This window comes from Medicago truncatula, chromosome 2, assembly GCF_003473485.1.
Source record: "Medicago truncatula cultivar Jemalong A17 chromosome 2, MtrunA17r5.0-ANR, whole genome shotgun sequence".
Lineage (NCBI taxonomy): Eukaryota > Viridiplantae > Streptophyta > Magnoliopsida > Fabales > Fabaceae > Medicago > Medicago truncatula.
In genome coordinates this window covers 2,674,654-2,695,163 of record NC_053043.1, presented here as the reverse complement: position 1 = coordinate 2,695,163, position 20,510 = coordinate 2,674,654, and the positions used below count along the sequence as shown (strand labels likewise).

The 20,510-nt window shown below is 32.5% G+C and overlaps 3 protein-coding genes across 5 annotated transcripts; 1 reads left to right on the top strand and 2 right to left on the bottom strand.

Moving 5' to 3' along the window:
- The first annotated feature begins 401 nt into the window (after positions 1-401).
- On the top strand, positions 402-5,961 carry LOC11421176 (receptor-like serine/threonine-protein kinase SD1-8). Its single transcript, XM_003593364.4, has 7 exons — positions 402-1,797; positions 3,981-4,133; positions 4,226-4,416; positions 4,536-4,746; positions 4,847-5,084; positions 5,175-5,325; positions 5,435-5,961. The coding sequence occupies exons 1-7, from the start codon at positions 501-503 to the stop codon at positions 5,750-5,752; spliced, it is 2,559 nt and encodes an 852-aa protein (XP_003593412.1). The 5' UTR covers positions 402-500; the 3' UTR covers positions 5,753-5,961.
- Positions 5,962-6,058: 97 nt separating this feature from the next.
- On the bottom strand, positions 6,059-9,900 carry LOC11419807 (G-type lectin S-receptor-like serine/threonine-protein kinase At4g27290). Of its 2 annotated transcripts, none has more exons than XM_024776728.2 (7): positions 8,422-9,900; positions 7,946-8,086; positions 7,591-7,718; positions 7,290-7,500; positions 6,944-7,181; positions 6,684-6,834; positions 6,059-6,571 (listed from the first exon to the last, which is right to left on the bottom strand). In XM_024776728.2, exons 1-7 carry the CDS (start codon positions 9,704-9,706, stop codon positions 6,269-6,271), a joined length of 2,457 nt encoding a protein of 818 aa, XP_024632496.1. In that variant the 5' UTR covers positions 9,707-9,900; the 3' UTR covers positions 6,059-6,268. The 2 variants fall into 2 exon arrangements, with proteins under 2 accessions (XP_024632496.1, XP_003593411.1); XM_003593363.4 differs by having other exon boundaries at positions 7,591-7,715; positions 8,422-9,898.
- A 3,461-nt stretch (positions 9,901-13,361) lies between these two features.
- LOC11424235 (receptor-like serine/threonine-protein kinase SD1-8) lies at positions 13,362-17,629 on the bottom strand. Of its 2 annotated transcripts, none has more exons than XM_013606989.3 (7): positions 16,297-17,629; positions 15,496-15,657; positions 15,182-15,372; positions 14,803-15,013; positions 14,452-14,689; positions 14,202-14,349; positions 13,362-13,957 (listed from the first exon to the last, which is right to left on the bottom strand). In XM_013606989.3, the coding sequence occupies exons 1-7, from the start codon at positions 17,570-17,572 to the stop codon at positions 13,661-13,663; spliced, it is 2,523 nt and encodes an 840-aa protein (XP_013462443.2). In that variant the 5' UTR covers positions 17,573-17,629; the 3' UTR covers positions 13,362-13,660. The 2 variants fall into 2 exon arrangements, with proteins under 2 accessions (XP_013462443.2, XP_039686166.1); XM_039830232.1 differs by lacking the exon at positions 16,297-17,629 and adding an exon at positions 16,024-16,044.
- Between the last annotated feature and the right edge of the window lie 2,881 nt (positions 17,630-20,510).

Genomic DNA, 20,510 nt, shown 5'->3' with positions numbered 1-20,510 from the left:
TACTTACCGTCATATCACTCGCAAAAGACTATTTGACTAACGAAGTGCGCAATCGAAAACTATTATAAAATTTGAATATGACAATATTGTGGCTACTCATTACATCGATACAAAAATGACTATTACCCCTCCATTCGTCTATCTCTTTTTCCATTTCTTTCCTCTCTAGCTTATGCAAAGCAATTATTCTACCATTGACCTAGCAATTATTCACACACTATAAAAAGATGACTATTGATATAAGCAAAGCAAACAGCGATAGTTTCTCTTTTCAAAGTGGAGAAAAAGCCCTTATTCAAAGAAGAAACAACTTAGACCAACAGCTAGTGCCAGGGTCAACTCGTTTTTCTTCTTTGTCTACCTATCATAATAATAATTCCAAATAAAATAAATAAATAAAAACTATGCATTTCTCTTCCACATGAACACAAAAGAAAATATAAACATACACTTCAATCATTCATCACAAATAATTCTCTTACGTTGTTTCCTCTTCAAACATGCAAGGTTTCTTCTTCTTATTCTTCTTGTTCATCACTTCATTTTCTTTTCTAACCACAATTTCAACCTCTACAATCACAGACACCTTAACCTCATCACAAATTCTATTGACAAATCAGACCCTTGAATCACCCAACCAAACATTTGTTCTTGGTTTCATCCCCGGAACAAATTCCAACAACATTTACTTAGCCATATGGTACAAAAACATCGAAGACACTGTTGTTTGGGTCGCAAACAGAGACAACCCTCTTCAAAATTCAACCAATAGTCACCTCAAAATCGGTGACAATGGAAACATAGTACTTCTCAATTCATCATCAGATTCAGACAACAACCTCATATGGTCTTCCAATCAAACAAAAGCTACCAACCCACTTGTTCTTCAGCTTTTCGATAATGGAAATTTAGTTCTAAGAGAAACAAACGTGAATGATCCGACAAAATATCTATGGCAAAGCTTTGATTATCCAACAGATACTTTGTTACCATCCATGAATATCGGTTGGAACTTCGACAAAAACACAGAAAAACACTTAACATCATGGAAGAACACTGGTGAAGATCCTTCAACAGGTCATTATTCATTCAAAATTGATTATCATGGTTTACCAGAGATTTTCCTACGGAATGATGATAACATAATATATCGAAGTGGACCATGGAATGGTGAAAGGTTTAGTGGTGTACCAGAGATGCAACATGATACAGATTCAATAGTTTTCAATTTTTCATCAAACCAACACGGTGTTAACTACTCGTTTACCATCGGAAATCCATCGATTTTTTCTAGACTAGTTGTGGATTCGGGTGGTCAACTTCAACGTCGAACATGGATACAAAGTATGAAAACATGGACAAATTTTTGGTATGCACCAAAAGATCAATGTGATAGTTACAGAGAATGTGGTCCTTATGGTTTATGCGACACAAATGGTTCACCTGTTTGTCAATGTGTGAAAGGTTTTAGTCCTAAAAATGAACAAGCTTGGAAATTGAGAGATGGGTCTGATGGGTGTGTGAGGAATAAGAATTTGGAATGTGAGAGTGATAAATTTTTACGTATGGAGAATGTGAAGTTGCCTGAGACAAGCTCAGTTTTTGTGAACAAGACAATGGGGATTAAGGAATGTGGTGATATGTGTCATAGGAATTGTTCTTGTACTGGTTATGCTAATGTTTATGTGACTAATGGTGGAAGTGGTTGTGTTATGTGGATTGGTGAACTTAATGATATTAGAGATTATCCTGATGGTGGACAAGATCTTTTTGTAAGATTAGCAGCTTCTGAGCTAGGTACGTTTTTGTTATTGTTTCTTTCTACTATGTTTTGGTGCATATGCATTTTGGTTGATTGAATGTGATTAAAATTTAAAACTTTTTGTCTAATGAAACACTCCATGGCATGGATGCACAACTCAAACCCTTTAGGAGAATATATCTTTCGATTAAATGTAGCTCTATTTGGTTTTTCAAAACATACTTTGTTGATACAATATTCGTACTTCCTAAAATATTTGATGTTTCCTTAGAAGGGTGAAGGAACGGTGTCTAGTTCAAGGTAAAAAAGACATTAAGACTCAAAAAACATTATATTTATCTTTCTCTAAAGACAGTCAAAAATGACTTAAACCCAGGACCTCAAAGTCTGATGCTAGTTGCAGATCAAACCCTTAGAGTTACATACATAATTTTCGTGTGAATATAACTAGCTCTAAATTTTGGATTGAAAGAGCATGGAAAAGAAGAAAATACAGTTTTTTAATTGATATTTTGAATTATTATTACTTAATATTTCATGAATTGGATGGAAAAGAATCTGACTTTGACCAAGGAAAGAACAGGGTAAGCACGTCCTTCCAACCAAAAGTGTGTTGCATCAAGGTTCTCTTCAAACTTGTGACCAAAGAAGACTTCCTAATTGTTTTAAAGTGAAAATGAATATTACTTCACAATGGAATTTTATATGCTTTTAATATTTAATTTTTTTTGTCTGTATAAATATTTTAAAAATGAGTTATGCATGTTCCTGCCAACTGAGCAATGCTCATAGGGACAACTTATAACTATATTTACTCACGTTATAAAAAAAATCTCAAATATCACATATTTTATATTTTTTTAGGCTGTTTAAATATATGACCTGGCAGTCGTGTGACTCATGTTTTGTGGGAGAAAAAAATGAAGTTACTATCAAATTGCATTTCTCCACTTATCCTTTGTTTGGTTGCGTGTATAAGTTGAAGGAATATAAATTGCTTAATCAATGGACCCTTTTCAACAATTTTCTGGGCCCTCACTTTCTGACATGGGCCGACCTTTTGACTTTCTTGGCCCATACATACTTCTACCATGTGCTTTTTACAATCATATTTAGAAATGTTGTTCTAGAAGAAAATGACTTTTCAATTCACATTGTATGTTATTACTGTGTAAAGTTTAGTTTGACATAAAGTAGAGACTAATGTTGTACAACTATAAAAGTCGTTATTATTGCGCATGCATTGATACATGTTTTTTGAATTTGAATTTGAATTTGGAAAGCAAAATAGAAATTTGGTTGGAGTAGGAAAGAAGTTAAGTAGTCGTCCTTAATGAAAGTAGAAAAAAGATTCATTGATGTTATAGGAGACCTTGATGATTTAGCAATGGTTGGTAGGATTTTGGTTTGTATGAAAAAGGAAAGAATTTGGCAAATGAGCATTGGGTTAGCAAGGCACCAACCCCATTGAGGGACCCAAAATATTTCTAATTTTATATTTTTTGGTGGGAGTAGGTGCCTTCCCATACTTACATTGCATGTCCGTTGATATGTCAAATAGGAGAGTTTGAAATTCAAAATAAACCATATTCTCTCATTTTTCATGAGCTTTTTGTGATTGTAATTTTGTTTAGGTGGCTTCTAAGTTGGCAACTAATGTGTCTCAACATGAAAATTGTTTGAAACTTTACTTATTATAAATAGAAGTTTATAGTAATAATATTAGTCCTCACAACTAAGACACAAGACTCAATTGTTTTACGAAAAATGCTAGCAACAAACATAAAACACACACTTTTCACGACACTCTTTTTGATTGGTTAAAATTTATATGGGTTCCACCAAATCATGTGGGTCCAGTATAAATTCGGTGGGTCCCATATGAATTTTAATCAATTAAAAAGTGTCTTGGAAAATGTGTGTTCAACCCTAAAAATGTGAAAATTAAAGGGGTGGCGAGAGCAACGTCAGTCGTTGTCAAAGTTTTGAGTGATTTTCAAATATCGGACAACTACAACTGTAGACCACATGTGACACCTTTTCACCCTATCAATTGTCATTTCTTTTCTTTAACATGAAAAGTCATGATTGAAATATAGTCATGTGTTTGATTTTACTATAAGGAAGTAAACAAATATAATGGAATAGTTAATTTAATTGGTTTCTTACTTTTGTGTATTAAGTGGATATGTCTATTAAAAATACCTTTTTTTCTCAGATAACTCAGGATCTACTGGTGGCTCTCACAAGAAAAATCATAAAGCTGAGATTATAGGAATTACAATTTCAGCAGCTGTTATAATTTTGGGATTGGGTTTCCTTTTATGCAATAGGAGGAAATTGCTAAGTAATGGGAAGAAAGACAACAGAGGTAATGCACAAGTAGTATGTCTCTCCTTAAAATTAAATGCATTATGAATATATGTTCATGGTTAAAGTGTCTTGTTTCTTGTCATTAACTAGGTTCTCTCCAAAGAAGTAGAGATTTGTTAATGAATGAGGTGGTATTTTCAAGTAAAAGAGAAACCTCAGGAGAAAGGAACATGGATGAACTAGACTTGCCAATGTTTGATTTTAATACCATAATATTAGCTACAAACAACTTCTTAGAAGCAAATAAACTTGGACAAGGAGGCTTTGGTAGTGTTTATAGGGTAAGTTATTTTTCTTTTTGTATCTTCCATCAAATAACTCTATCACAAAGCACCTATAAGATAAAACACATTACACATCTTAACACTAACATGAGTTTTTGTGGCTAAACTAATACCAGGGAAGGTTGATTGAAGGCCAAGAAATTGCTGTCAAGAGGTTGTCACAAACCTCAGAGCAAGGAGTTGAAGAATTTAAGAATGAGGTCAAGTTAATTGCCAAGCTTCAACATAGAAATCTTGTTCGGCTATTAGGTTGCTGTGTTGACAGGGACGAGAAGCTTCTTGTATACGAGTATATGGAAAATAGAAGCCTTGATTCCATTTTGTTTGGTGAGTTATTTTAACATTTTTTGGAACTTAAATCCTCTTATTTTTGCAGAATGTAGACATGTTTTTTCTTATTCTAGATTGTCTTATCAATGTTTTCCAGACAAAGCTAGAAAGCCCCTATTGGACTGGAAAAAGCGATTCGACATTATATGTGGAATAGTGAGAGGGCTTCTTTATCTGCATCATGATTCAAGACTCAGGATTATCCATAGGGATCTCAAGGCAAGCAACATTCTACTTGACGGCAAAATGAATCCAAAAATATCAGACTTTGGGATGGCTAGAATATTTGGCAGAGATCAAACTGAAGCAAATACACTGAGAGTTGTTGGAACATAGTGAGTAGTGCAATGTTTCATAACAGTACTCCTTAATAAAATACCAAATATAAAATAACTTATCATTTTGTATGTTTTGTTAATGTACAGTGGCTATATGTCTCCTGAATATGCTATGGACGGAAACTTCTCAGTTAAATCAGATGTTTTTAGCTTTGGAGTTCTTGTGCTAGAGATCATAAGTGGAAAGAAAAATAGAGGATTCTACTATGCGGACGACGATATGAATCTTCTAAGGAATGTAAGTGAAAATAATTCTTCAATTAAACTACTATGATGTGATATGATATTATCTTCTACTATGTAGTAAGCACCAAGAATTGAAGAAATAATATGTTTTCTTGTTGTAGGCATGGGGACAGTGGAGAGAAGGCAATGCATTGGAACTCATTGATTCATCGATTGGAAATTCATATACAGAATCTGAAGTTCTTAGATGCATACATGTTGGACTATTATGTGTCCAAGAACGTGCAGAAGATAGGCCAACAATGCCTTCAGTGCTCTTGATGCTAGGCAGTGAAACTGCACTAATGCCAGAACCTAGAAGTCCAGGATTTTCGCTTGGAAGGTCAAGGAATCCTCAAGAGACTGATTCCTCTTCAAGTAAGCAAGATGAAACATGGAGTGTGAACCAAGTTACAGTCACATTGCTAGATGCTAGGTAGGGAAATAAGCATAACATCATCCAACATATTTGTATAGTCCAGAAACATGATAAAATGTTTCTGTAAAGGGTTTGGTGGCAGTTGCAAATTCGATTTTATAGAGTTTAATTTTGACACGGTTAACATTCATTTTGTACTTGTCCAAGCTTATATTGATACCTTATTTAATGAATTTTCAACAAGTGTTGAAAGCAAAACCTTCGACCAAAGAATTTACAATTGCCTTGGAGTAATGTTAATGGTTTTTCTTTAATCAATGAATGGAATCATGATCTCCTTTGATCAATGATAAAAACATACTTTCTGTTGATGGGACAAATATCAAATTCTTTCATAAGAATATAAGATACTGTTACAATCAAATGGTTCACAGTATTGCCTTTTGATGATGTTTTCCAGTAACAAAAAAATATACAATTTTCCTATAGGCCTTCGTGCAATGCACCTATGAAATGCTATAAAATTTGCTAGTAAATTTCACTGCAACTATGTTTAGAGAAACAAGTTCAATGGAACCTAATCTCGTGCTTCCAATAGGGTAATAGTCATAGTATTGTTGCTAAAAGTGTCCTTCTCACTAGACTCATGAAACTCTATCTCTTCTGAAAAGAAACCAGGCTTCTTTGGTTGTGCAAGTGCAATACTTTCATTGCCCAACATAAAAACCACAGAAGACATATCTGGTCTGTCTTCAGGGAACTTTTGAACACACAAGAGACCAATTTGTAGGCACCTTAGTAATTCAGATGGGATGCTTGTAAGGTCTAGATTAGCATCCATGAATTCCAATGCTCTTCCCTCTTTCCATAATATCCATGCCTATGTAGTTTAAGAAAGGTTAATAATAGTAAACAAGATAGTTAAATCATAAATTTGCTTTTAATGTAAAGTTAATGTTACATTGCGTTGCATGTGAGATGGTTATGGTTACCTGTCCCAAAAGATTATGGGGATGATCTTGATTCTTGAAGTGATTATTTCTGATGCCACTCAATATCTCTAACACTATAACTCCAAAACTAAATACATCTGACTTGAGGGACAGTAGTCCGTTTACCGCATATTCAGGAGACATATAACCACTGTACATTATCAACAAACAACAAGATTACCGCTGAACGATCCATCATACTATTAAATTTTATAGTATCTTAAATAAATCACAATGGTCCATCATGTCATGTAACTTACATTGTCCCGACAATTTTATTCGTTGTTACAGCTGAACTATCTCCTTCCAAGATATGTGACACACCAAAATCAGAAATCTTGGCGATCAATTCACTGTCAAGTAGAATATTACTAGTTTTCAGATCCCTATGAATGATTGTGAGCTTTGAATCTTGATGAAGATAAAGTAGTCCTCGAGCAACTCCCATAATAATATCATATCGTTTTCTCCACTGTAAAAATTTACCTTGTGTAGGATCTAAAGAAGGATAATGTATTAATGATAGATCACTTAGCCATTACAGCACATGTTAGCTAAATGAAGAAAAGGCTCAAAGTGTTACAAGTTTTGTATTGGTGGTCTTACCAAAAATGAAGTGGTTCAAACTACCATTAGGCATGTATTCATAGACTAACATTCTTTCATTTCCATAAGTGCACCCACCCAAAACACTCACAAGATTGCGGTGTTGTAGCTTGGCTACCAATCCAACTTCATTCATGAACTCTGTGACTCCTTGTTTTGAAGTTTTTGATAGCCTTTTCACAGCTATTTCTTGCCCTTGAGCCAATATACCCTGAATTTTAGTGGAAATACTCAAGTTGATAGAGGAATTAAAAATAGGTGTTCGCTCCTAAATGGAAAAGAATAATAGGAATTATAGTACCTTGTATACTGGACCAAAACCCCCTTGACCAATCTTGTTCTCAATAGAAAAACTGTCTGTAGCAGCTAGAATGGTATCTATATCAAAAAGAGGCGACGCTTGTTTTTCATTCTGGTTTCTATGTCCTGCTACCAGAAAAAACAATTTTCACACGGCTTGAGCTTAGAATAGAAAATTAAATCACAATATGCTGTATCTCGCACTAGCTATAACTAGTTTTACTTTATTTTTTAATTTTCTTCTCCAGAGTATACATCTAGATCAACCAAAGCTGTGAAAATGCTTTTGGATGAAAAAATCAACTTCATATTACCAATAATAATAAAATAAAAGTTGAATTGCTTAAGAATCTTACCCAAATCAGCAGTGGTCTTCTGTTTTCTTACTTTAGCATACTTCATACAAATGTAGAAAATGATACACAAGACAAACACCGCCATGGATACTGAAATAATCAGTGCCATCTTTCTCCTTTTACTAGCACTAGCAGTGGACTCTTCACAAGAAGCAAGCAAACACAATAGTTTTAGCATATATATTACTTTCATAGTATGCTGATATAATATAAAAGAGAAATTCTGATCAAGAATACAGTTTGAAATTGTATTGAAATTCAATTAAATAAATAAGTTGTTATATGCTGTTTCTGTTTGTTCAGTGTAAAAATGTCATATCAAACGGTTCAGGTTGCCTTCATGATATTTGCATGAGAAGATGATCAGAAAGAGACCTCAAAGGGAGCACAAATTTCTGAATTCTATCTCTCTTTCTTTCATTCTAAGGCAAAAACAGAATTTAAGTTCACAAAACATGTCATATTTAAGTGCATACCTATTTCTGAAGCAGCTAACCTTACATAAAGATCAAGTTGTAAACTATCTTCACTTATAAACAACCTAATGTCAATCAAATCCCCAAACCAAATCAAGCAGCCATGAGGCCCTTCATTTATGACAGAGTTTGCATATGCAGTGCAAGAACAATCCTTCAAGCACTCCACCTTGCATTCTTCAAGACTCATGCTGCTATTTGTCCAGAACTGCAACAACATAGGCAATTTCACACTGCTTAATTTCTGAAACCTGTCGGCTTCTGTGCAGTTCAAAGGTGTTTTCCTGATACACCCACCGGAGCGATTAAACGAATTCCATTCGTCTTGTGATCGTGGTTTGAAGCCTTTCAAACAATCACAATAAACAGGCACATCATCAATATTACAAACACCATTTATCCCACATGCTCCATAATTATCACATAAATCTTTTCTCGCCTCGTACATTTTAGTCCACTTAACGATACTGCTGTCCCATATATATCTTTCCAACAATCCATCATCCCTCATCATAAACCTTGACAATCTATCTCCAGGTTCATCCCAATACACTACCTCATTCTTGGTTACTGAAAGTTGTGGCTTGAAGGCTGTAACTCCTATAAACGATGTCCAATCATCGGAATTAAAACGAACGCCATTCCAAATCCCACTTCTAAACGTGATGTTCTTTCCTTGGTGAATCACTAACTCAGCAAATTCTTTATGATCAAAGTTGTAGGTAAAACTTCCATAAGAAGGATCATCATCAGCACTCTTCCATGATGTCAAATATCTATCAAGACCTGAGGCCTTATCCCAACCCAACTTCATGCCAGGTAACATTGTGTCTGTAGGATAATCAAAGCTTTGCCATATGTAACTATTAGAATCATGGTTCTTTCCATCCATCAAGACCAAGTTTCCAGAATCTAACAACTTTGCAAGTGGCTCCTGAATTGACCTTGATGAATTTGTATACCATATTTTGTTACCTACTCCATCGACAAGTAAAATATTCCCATCAGCACCAATTGTTAAGTTTCCACTTGAGTTATTAAGTGGTTTTTCTCTGTTTGCAACCCAAACAACTGTTTGAGGTGTGATATTCTTGTACCATATCCCCAAGTAGTACTTTTTGGAGCTTCCTGGGCTGAAGAAACCAAGACAAAAAATTTGTCCAGCTGAAATAAGTTCTTGGCCATCTATAATTGAAGAATTTTGAGTCAAGGTATCAGCTGCATAAGATGCTTTATCAAGCATTGATAGACAAACATAAACAAAAATAACAATTAGCACTTTCATTTTGATTGGAACAAAATTGCAGTTGCAGTTTTTATGTCCTAATAATATTATAAAGAGAAAGGTTTTTGAGTTTCAAACAAATAAAAGGTTTCTTATGGTATAAACAAGTTTTGTTAATACCTCTTATTATAAAATGCACTGTGTATGACTAATATGGAGAATAGTGGAAAAACTAAAGTGTCACACGGTTCCAATACTTTGGACGAAATTTTAAATGTTAAGAGCCTTGAATGATGATTTACCAGTCTATTAGGATGTGACATTTGAAAACCTTATCAATTTAAAAAATGAAAGTGTTCTTCTCAGAAGTTTCTTGTGGAATAAAATAATGGTTGCAATTTGAAACTTCGAAAAAAACCCAATTTTTGCAACATCCCTCAAAGTCAAACCCATTGTTTCCTAGTGGGTTACTTACCTGATAAAGTGGTCTTTCTGGAGTGAAAAGGTTCTTGTTTCTCAAGTTTTCTTGGTTGTCATGTGCTTATAAGGGTAATAACACCACCAATACTTGTGCTTATTAGAATTAGCCATCCTTGTTATTATACCCAACAATTACTTATATATTGCTCCACATGATTTTAATCTCATGCTTACTTTTGCAACTATCAATAATAAATGATTGTATTGTTTAGTTCTCCTTCCATCATATATGTGTCATGTTTGTAAAGAAAAAATAATAAAAAAGTATAATTGTATCATCTAATTAAGAGTAGAGACCAAATTATTCCAGACAAAAATAAACTCAAACTACTCTCTAACATTTTTAATGTTAGAGACTAATTTGTTTCCAATATAAAAAATTTTAAACTATGAGTTTTATTTTTGTGAGAGACTAAATTGGTATGCACGAAAATTATAAATGACCAAAACAGATCTTCACTCTTACAGTTTTGTATTTATCTATACTATATATATGTAAAGAGAATACACTGACTTTTTTCTTACCTATTTTACCCTTCATTTAAATTATTTTATCATTTTTATTAAAAGATCTTTGACATAAATAAATAAATAAATTTTTAACAATATTATTTTAAATTTTTATTATAAATAAATAAATTTCATTAAAATATGACTATCCCACTACAATATTAACAATATTATCTATACTATATACAAAGGGGATTTTTGGACTGACTTTTTTATTATTCTAGTTATACAAAAAGATTTTGGCCAATCATTAAGGTCTATGGGAGGTAAATTAGCAACAAAAAAAAAAATATTAATTTGGTACAATTGTTCTTGACACTCTTTCATCTATAATAAAACACGCGTATCTGATAGACAAGGAGTTGTATTTTTCTTTGAAAGATCTTTGATATAAATAGTCCATGGAATTTTTCCACAAAAGAATTAACAAAATGATTTTGGCCAACCATTGAAGGAAGATCATTGTTTCTGTTCTTCATGGTGAGGTCATTAGTGATGATGAAGTAAGTCATTATTATTATTTCAATTATAATAAACTAGATCATATCACCCCTAATGCCAAAAGAAAATCCAGAATAGTTGCATAACAGTCTTGTATAAAATAATATATCCATTGGTACCAATTTTCAATTCAATATTATTCAAACACGCAGGTGTGAAAAGGTTCCTTCCATTAAAATTTGATAACCAAAAGCAGGTGTAAAAAGCAACAAGTTGTGATTCAAGCTCAAGCCTTATAATATGATTTTTGCTCTTTATAAAAACTGTTTTGCTCGTTCCCAAAATAAATGTCCATATTGTCCCTGCATAAGTTAACTTACGTTGCGTGAGTTAAGTCACGCCACTGAAAATTCATACGTTGGTTTTCTTATTTTTATTTAGCTTCTTCGGCAGTGTTGTCATTTATAATGTTATGTTTACTTTCAAATGAAGTGACATTTCTTTATTGGTATTTGCGCTATTCAGCTTCAGAATATATGGCTAGAGGTATTTTATTATGGCTAGAGTTATTTTATTATGATAGGGTTGTTTCATAATATATTAAAAAAAGTATAACCAACGTGTAAGGCTAGAGGTACTTTATTATGATAGGGTTGCTTCGGAATATATTAAAAAATGTGCAACCAAAGTGTAAGAGAAAGAATATTGCTGACACTCATAATGAAGCTTTGAAGGAAGCTAAATAAAAGGAAGAAAGCTAGCGTGAGTTAACATGGGTAGGGCTATTTTGATCATTTACTTTGAGAACGAACAAAACTATTTGAATAAAGAGCAGAATTCTTATAATATCACAGCACTAGTTATTTTTCTCGAGTATACGCCCATTTTTTTGACATGTGACGTGCGACACCCCGTCATTTTAGTTTTTTTTTTTTTTTTTTGAGGGATCATTTTAGTTTTATTAAATATATCAAAATTGTAAATACATCTCAAACGTCTCTATACATCTCATACATTTAAAATTGACTAGAAAAAATCAAAATTCGGGAACTAAACTATATATTGATATTGATATGTCAATCTCATACTTGATGATGACCATGAAGAGAGAAAACTAGTAAGAAAAGGCATTGAAGAGAGAAACTATATGTGGCAAATGACATAAAAAAATTGCTTATCCCACTTCTAAAATTGCTCAAAAACATATATGGCGGAGTATCCCTCGGCTTTTTCAATGGCAGTTAACGGTCATTGGATACTTTCTAAAGTGGTTCAATAACTTTTTAAATCGGTTTAACCGATCTTAAAATATCCAACGGCAGTTAACTGGCGTTGGAGAAGCCGAACGGCAGTTAACTTCTGTTCAGTATGTTTCTTAGCAATTTCTGAAGTGAGATGAACAATTTTCATGACAGAAAAGAAGTTGGATTGTGAAAAGGTCTTGTGCATTTGTATGAGATTGTTGAGTTGGTGTAGTATATTTTCATTTAAAAAGTCGCATAAAATCCATTCCTTAAAACAATTTGTTAAGGCCACAGGATAAGAAGACCCTTTAAGAAAAATGTTAACTTGTACCCTTATGGCACGAAATAAGAACCTAAAAATAGAATTAAAAAATAAATGATATATAAATGTTTAAACTTTTAAGATTATGAATGCACAATTTTCAATATTAAATTTCTACATTTAGTTTCTTATCTTATATCCTAAGGACACAAATTAGCAAGACGCTACTTTTAAATATCAAGAGAATTTTTCGTTTTTTAGGGGAAAGTTCAAGGGATATTTTATAAGTCATAAGAAATATCAAATGAATACCACGGTATTGTCCCTTTTAAAATGTTTTGATTGAATACTGTAAGACTTGTTTATATTTGTTAAAAGTCTTGATAGAATACAATATATAAGACTTTTTTATGTCAACACTTTTAGTCCTCATAAAAAATTTTATTAGCATTTTTAATCCCCGTAAAATTTGTGGTCATCATTTTTTCGTTCCTAAAAATGTTAAAGGAAGATGTTATAAGGATTAAAATTTACCATTTTTTAGTGACTAAAAACAAAATTATGATATTTATAGGAATTATTTACTTAAATAACCCATACTTTATTTTTTATTTTTTTTTTGAAGACTCCATATTTATTCTATATAATGGCACTATGATGAACTTGGTTGAAATTAATGATATTGAGATCACATTCTTGTTTGCTTTTCTAATATGTTACTCAACAGCCCAATAACAAAAAATACCAACAGACTCATGTTTTGGTCAAAAGCAGAACATTTTTAAAATTGCTAATACATTGCTGCATCAAGCATCTAATAATCACAGAACAAAGGTTGTCTTACATTGGATAGGAACAAACAATAAATAAAACACTCTTCAATTTACACTCCTAAAAAAAACACTCTTCAATTTACACTTCACTAAAGGAGCACTAAAAAAAATCTGTGTATTTATATATACACTGATCTTACATGAAAATTTTATGTCTCTTTATGAATCTGAGACAAAATTTTGGCATACTAAGATCACGAATAAAATTTAATGTGTATAATCGACACGATTGTTACTTAATTACCTACCTGCCATTTATTATTGTAACTGTGACTTCGTTTATTGTAACTGCTGAAGATGAATCGGATTCACCTAGATTCCTTCCAAGGACAAAACCAGGGTGCTTAGGTTGTGGCAATGACGATGTTTCGCTATTCAACATCATCACCACTGATGGCATTATTGGCCTGTCTTCTATTTTTTCTTGGACACATATTAGGCCTACATTTATGCATCTTATAACTTCAGCTTCTGAGTATGAATCTGCATATGATGAATCTATTAGTTCCATTGCTTTTCCTTCATTCCATAGCCTCCATGCCTATCACAACACATAGGATAATCAAAATTTAAATTAGCACAAAATAATGTTAAGGGCATACCTAGAACATTTTATTTTGCTACTTCATATCATTGATATTAAGATTTGATTAGAATAATATGATGAGATGTCTGAATAGTAGATTTTCATTAGATGCATGTGTAAATTTGGTTTACACTTTAAACTCTAGTCGAAAATCATGCTAGAAAATTATCATTCAAGTAAACTAGGCGTTTTTGCTTACATGTCCAAGGAGATTTAGGTCATCTGATTGATGAAATCCTCTATTCTTCATTCCACTTATGATTTCTAGCACGAGAACTCCAAAACTGAAAACATCAGATTTCGCAGAAAAATATCCACCCATTGCATATTCTGGAGACATATATCCGCTGCATATCATATCAAAAAGATTTATATATTATTAATGAGGTCAATTAGGCATGGCATGATGTATTAAACAAAATATAGCAGTTGGTTACAGTAGCACTCACTATGTTCCAACAATTCTCATTGTACTAGAATGTGTTTGATCATTGTCAAAAATTCTAGCAATACCAAAATCTGATATCTTTGGATTCATTTCTTTATCAAGTAGAACATTGCTTGCCTTGAGATCCCTGTGGATGATTCTAAATCTTGAGTCATGATGGAGATAAAGTAACCCTTTGGCTATTCCACATATGATACTGAACCTCATTGGCCAATCTAGCTTGCAACTCTTTGCTTTATCTGGAATTTGATTTGTTAGAATAATATATATCAATAATTTGAGTATATCACAATACGCTAGAGACTTTGCAAATGAACATTAATAATCTTGACAATGCTTGATATAAACTCACCAAATAAAATAGAATCTAGGCTGTTATTTTCACAGTATTCATAAATCAACATCTTCTCCTCTTTCTCAATGCAGCAACCAAAGAGCCGTACAAGATTTCGATGTTGAAGCTTCGCAATTGATCTTACCTCATTCTTGAATTCTACATTTCCTTGTCCAGAGCTTGTTGACAACCTCTTCACAGCAATGTCTTGGCCATCCACTAACCTACCCTGTTCACCAACACATGGTTTCATTCAATTATTTTTGCCGTTTTAAATTATTACTAATGTCTACGTGTCAATATCGTGTCTCGTGTTCATGTTTGTGTCGGTGTTTCACAGAATTCAATCAACTTATAACTGTACTAATGTATATATAAATAATGGAAATTTATTTACCCTGTAAACAGCTCCAAAGCCTCCTTCTCCAAGTTTATTAGCTAAAGAGAAGGAGTTTGTAGCATCTGATATGACATGGAATTCAAACAGTGGCAAATCAAGGTCATCCATGTTCCTTTCATCTGAATATTCTCTGCTATTTGAAAACTTCGAATCAGATAACCGTGTTTTCTGACCTCTATCAGAATTACCTGGTTTAGAGAAAAAAGGAAAGAAAAAAAAAAACAGTATATGAAGCTGCAACAAGAATCACCTAATGTAGTGAAGAAAGAAAACATAGGTAGCATGGTTAAGAGAACATTAGGTGCAAGTACCTCTCTGACTATTATTCACTTTCTGTATTCTCTGCCATCTCCTTTTCTTCCTCAAAATGAATAAGATCACTCCCAAAATCAGGATAACTATAGTAATTGTAATTCCAGCAATCATTCCTGCATTCTTTTTGGAGCCACCAGAAGATCCTGTGTCAGCTTCATCTGAAAAGAAGAAGCTTAACTTTTAAGTATAAAATATCATTTTGCATTAAGTTTGGCATAAGTCAGCCTTCTTCCCAAATAAACATAAATTTATTGCACAAGTATATTACTTGTATCAAAATATCCACATAAAGTAGCTATAAGCAAAACAAAGTTAATGAACTCCAATTAAGGACGAATCGTTCGGGAGAACGTGAGTTCAAATCTGTGAGTGATTTTCAAAATAATCGAATTATAGCAGACGCATCGGAAGATCCAACGTCAAGTATATGATGCAAATAAAAACAAGGGAATGAGAAAAACGCAGTGTTGGGCGCTGGACATTGGGTGCCCTGCCTCTGTTTCAAGGAGTGTTGGGTGCTATACGTGGGAGCTAGGCGCCATGCTTCTAGTTCAGGAAACCTTAGACGCCCTTCTTGCATGAAGCCTGTGGCGATAGGCATAAAAATTCAAGATTTCACACAATTTCCATTGCATACAATCTTTTAAAGTCCTGATTATAAGGAATCAATTCCTAACTAGCCAAAGTTTTTACACCTTGATCCAATAACAATTCCATGTAGAAAACTAAAACAAATAAAAAATAGTGAAAAAAGTAGTCATTAATTAAGCTAAAATTAACTTGAATAAATTACTTGCCTACGTCAGAAGCTGCTAATCTGATAAAAATATCTTGTCCAGCTTCAGTAAACTGCCTCATATCAACAAGACTATAATTCCACATAACACAGCCTGTCCCACCATTAGTTATCTCTTCATTAGCATAAGCAGTGCAAGAACAATCTTTAAGGCACTTGTTTTCACATTCCAACAATGTCATACTCTTGTTCACAAACACACTTCTAGTTTCTGGCAATTGCACATTCTTCAAATGCAAGAACTTATCTTTGTCACATTCCAATTCTGTTTTTCTCACACACCCATCTGAGAAATTTCTCAAATCCCATTGCCTTTGATTCTTGATATCAAATCCTGTGACACACTTGCATACTGGAAAAGCATTTGAGTCACATATACCAAAAGGACCACAAGTTCCATAATTATCACATTGAAGAGCTGGTGCAGACCATACTTTGTTCCAATCTTTAGTGCTTTCGATCCATGCATAACGTTCCATTGAACTGGTCGAATTCACAACAAGTCTAGATAAATTAGACTGCAACAACCCTGCAGGATAATAATAAGCTTCATGTTCATCAACAACTATTTTATCATTAAGAGCAGCTATTGTGCTTAGTATTGGTACTCCACCAAAAGATTGACCATTCCATGAACCACTTCTAAACACCCTTTGTTGCTTGTTCCACAAGTAAATATCTGGAACACCATGATAATCAAGACTGAAATGACTATCTCCAGTTGATGGATCATCTTGACTTTTCCATGAAGTTATTCGAATCTCGACACCAGTGTCAAGGTTCCAACCAAGTTTCATCCCTGGTAACAAAGTATCTGTTGGATGATCAAAACTCTGCCATATATAGTTACTGTTGTTTTTCTCTTGTGCTTCTTTGAGAACCAAATTTCCATCATCCAAAAGATGAAGAACAGGGTCTGTAACAGAGGAAATAGTTTGATTTGATGACCATATAGGATTATCTGTTTGGTTGAAAAGAACCAATTTTCCACCATCTTGAATCTTGAGAGTTCCATTAGAATTTTCAAGAGGGGTGTCTCTATTTGCCACCCAAACAAATATTTTATCTGGAACATCTTTGTACCATATACCTAAGTACCATTTTGAAGTGGTTGTGTTGAAGAAACCAAACTCAAATACTTTTTGTGGAGATATAAGGGTTTGGTTGGAACCAAGAGATTGTGATGCAGTTAAGGTATCAGAAGAGATTACACCATTGAAAAAATATAGAGATAAGATGAAGTAGATTTGGAGTTTTGAAGAAGTGGAACTTTTCATTTTGCAATGTTTGTTCCTAAAATCAAAACTTTTTACATATGTTACAAATTTAAGATAAAATTATTTTGCGTTCTGTTTAGGGCGTCAATAATGTAATGTTAAAAGATGATGTAAGTTATTGACTTTTTTAAATTATTATTTGTACAGATAAGCTTACCCACATTTTCGAGTTGACCGCGTACGTATATATGACTACACCATTTTTTATGAAAACTTACTTTTTTAGATGTTTAACCAATGCCTTAGGACTCTATTTAACATTGTTCTTTCAATTATAATCAACTTTTTACTTTTTAAATTCATTGGATAAATGATATACATAGTTTTTATTATAGATCATATATACCATTTATTCAATAAATTTAAAAAAATTATTTATATTTAAGACCGGAAGCTATAGCATACACAATGCAGAAAACTTCATCCCCCTAAAAATAAAATATGAAATTGTTTGTTTGGTTGATGGACATGGATTTACTCCTCCATCCATGAAAAGGTAAGATCACATTAATAATGTAATATTAAATTTCTTATCATTTGCTACTTGCTTTATCACCTAGACAAATAAATGCGATGAGAACGTGCACTTAATATGCGTCAAAGAAGGAACGGTGGCATTATTATCTTCATCAAGAGATATGTGCACTATACTCCCTCTAAAATAAACAGTGAAGATCCTCTTCATCTATCTTCTTCTCCATTTAAAAAGTGATGTGTGTACTTTTTCTCGAACAAAAATATAAAATATCTATCCTTCTTGCTTGATTTAAAAAAATATTCATAAATAATCATTTAAATATATAAATATTTTTTTAACAGACAAAAATAGAATATATTAAACAAAAAATGTGGTATATCTGCACAAAATGTGCTAAAATAGAACACAAAAAGTTAATTACAAACGTAATGGTTAGCAAACACAAACAAAAGAAGAAAAAGAACAACTAAAAAGTAAAAAATATTCCCAAGTAAGGTAAAGGATAAAGCAACCGGTCGTGATAAGTATAAGAAAAGTTAATAGTATTTGCCTTTAATTATTTTTTTAATCAAAAAATTAATTAATTTTTATAGTATTTATAAAAATATATATAATTTTTAATTATTATGTTATTTTATATAAGAAAAATTCATAAAAGTTTTTGAGGAAATTAAGAAAATAGATTATCAAAAACTAAAATTCTCAATAACATATAACTAGGAATTTGTGTTTGTGGTGGAAATGGAGTGTGATAGCTCAATTAACTCGAGTTGAAGGAGATGAGTTCCAATTAGTAAAATAACATTATATTGATATTTGCATATCTCATTGACCAAACTAGAATTGCAGTTTGTGTGTGTGTAAACAGAAAGTCAACATACAATAGTGTCGCAGCCAGGTGGGACAGATAATTCTAGTAGTTCTAGAAAACATACGCAAAAAAAAACAGAACATGGTCGAAAATTGACTTAGCAGTTAGCACCATATACGTTACGCAATTTCATTTGGTAATTAAGGAAGGAAAGACTTCAGTCTTCAGAACTTGGGTCATGAAGAAAAGTTCAAAGAACACAATGTCTATAGAGGCGGCGAATCATTACACATTCCATTATTAGGATAATAAAGAGAGAGAAAAAAAATGTGGAGCATTCTAGTATGTGTGTGTTTTTTTAAACGGGAAAAGATATTATGAGGAATGTAATAGAAACTTTTTCTTTTCCTAACATGTGCACTCACTCATGTGGATCAATAGGTAGTACATAAATGGTGAAATCAACGTGAGTTTTAGCAAATAAAAGAGTGTTGTTTACGTGAATTTAATTCAATTAATAAGGACAATGCGTGATATATGTAAGGTTTGTGGTTTGAACCCCGAACACTGTAAGTGTTGATGGTTGGTAGCTTAACTGATTTTAGCTAAATCATTTTGTTGTTGTGCTTAATGGTTACAAGTTTGCTTTGTTAATATATATATATATATATATAGTTTCTTTGAAATTTTAATCCCACCAATATTGAAAGTCTGGGTTTGCCCTTGTCTAGGAGTTTGGGGCTTTCGATTTGTACCCAATTCCTACTTAAAAAAGAGTTTTAAGAAATTTGTGCTTGTCGGTATTTTTAGATGGTTGCTTAATAGAGACTTTTTAATTGCTCACGTGTTTGAAAATAGTCTATTGAGAGATAGGATTCGATCGAATTTTAAACATAAAAATAGTTGATCGGGAGTTAAGATCTAATTGAGAGCGAAATTGATGTGTCTATTGAGTAACTTTCATTTTTTTTGTTAACACTTCGGTTCTTAGGGGAAATGAACCCTAGTAATCTCAAATTTGACTGAAGATAAATAAAGTATTAGCAATAATTATTTCCATCAGAAATCGAAATCAGGTTCTTACGAATTATTTATCTTAAGAAGAGCTCGTTAACTTTTTGAATTCAATTATATTTTTTATTTCTGAAGATTTTACTATTGAGGAAGATTGATGGACCAAACCAATATAAGGAAAGTGCTAAAGTACAAGAGGGAAAATTTCATTCTATCCATACGAATGAGTTGTAACGCTCAAAACCATTAGATTAGATTAGATTTCCTCCTAGTTCTGGGTGATATTAGCCTATCAACATCCTTTATTTTTTGTGGCATCATTATTTGTAACAATGAACATTTCCTTTATGCCATATAGTCTCTAATGACATTTTGTTTTATTAATGACAATTTTGTTTAGCTCTGAATAGTATGTAATGAAATAAGTTAACATGTTTAATTTTAACAAATAAAATATAGATTCCTAAAAAAAAACAAATAAAATATAGATAAAAATAGGTTAGACCAACTTACATGAATTTACTATCTAATCTACTTCATATTCAAATCAGACTAAGCTTTTTTTATTTAGATCATAAGAAAAGCATTTTAGGCTTATCAAACCAACTTACTTAAGTATATATATAAATCATATA

Coding starts and splice junctions, on each gene's coding strand:
- LOC11421176 (XM_003593364.4), top strand. CDS start 501: ATGCAAGGTTTCTTCTTCTTATTCTTCTTGTTCATCACTTCATTTTCT. Junction 1,798..3,980: donor ATTAGCAGCTTCTGAGCTAG/GTACGTTTTTGT, acceptor TTTTTTTCTCAG/ATAACTCAGGATCTACTGGT. Junction 5,085..5,174: donor CTGAGAGTTGTTGGAACATA/GTGAGTAGTGCA, acceptor GTTAATGTACAG/TGGCTATATGTCTCCTGAAT.
- LOC11419807 (XM_024776728.2), bottom strand. CDS start 9,706: ATGAAAGTGCTAATTGTTATTTTTGTTTATGTTTGTCTATCAATGCTT. Junction 7,719..7,945: donor GAAGACCACTGCTGATTTGG/GTAAGATTCTTA, acceptor TTTTTCTGGTAG/CAGGACATAGAAACCAGAAT. Junction 6,572..6,683: donor CCCATAATCTTTTGGGACAG/GTAACCATAACC, acceptor TAAACTACATAG/GCATGGATATTATGGAAAGA.
- LOC11424235 (XM_013606989.3), bottom strand. CDS start 17,572: ATGAAAAGTTCCACTTCTTCAAAACTCCAAATCTACTTCATCTTATCT. Junction 15,373..15,495: donor AGTGAATAATAGTCAGAGAG/GTACTTGCACCT, acceptor TCTCTAAACCAG/GTAATTCTGATAGAGGTCAG. Junction 13,958..14,201: donor ACCTAAATCTCCTTGGACAT/GTAAGCAAAAAC, acceptor GTGTTGTGATAG/GCATGGAGGCTATGGAATGA.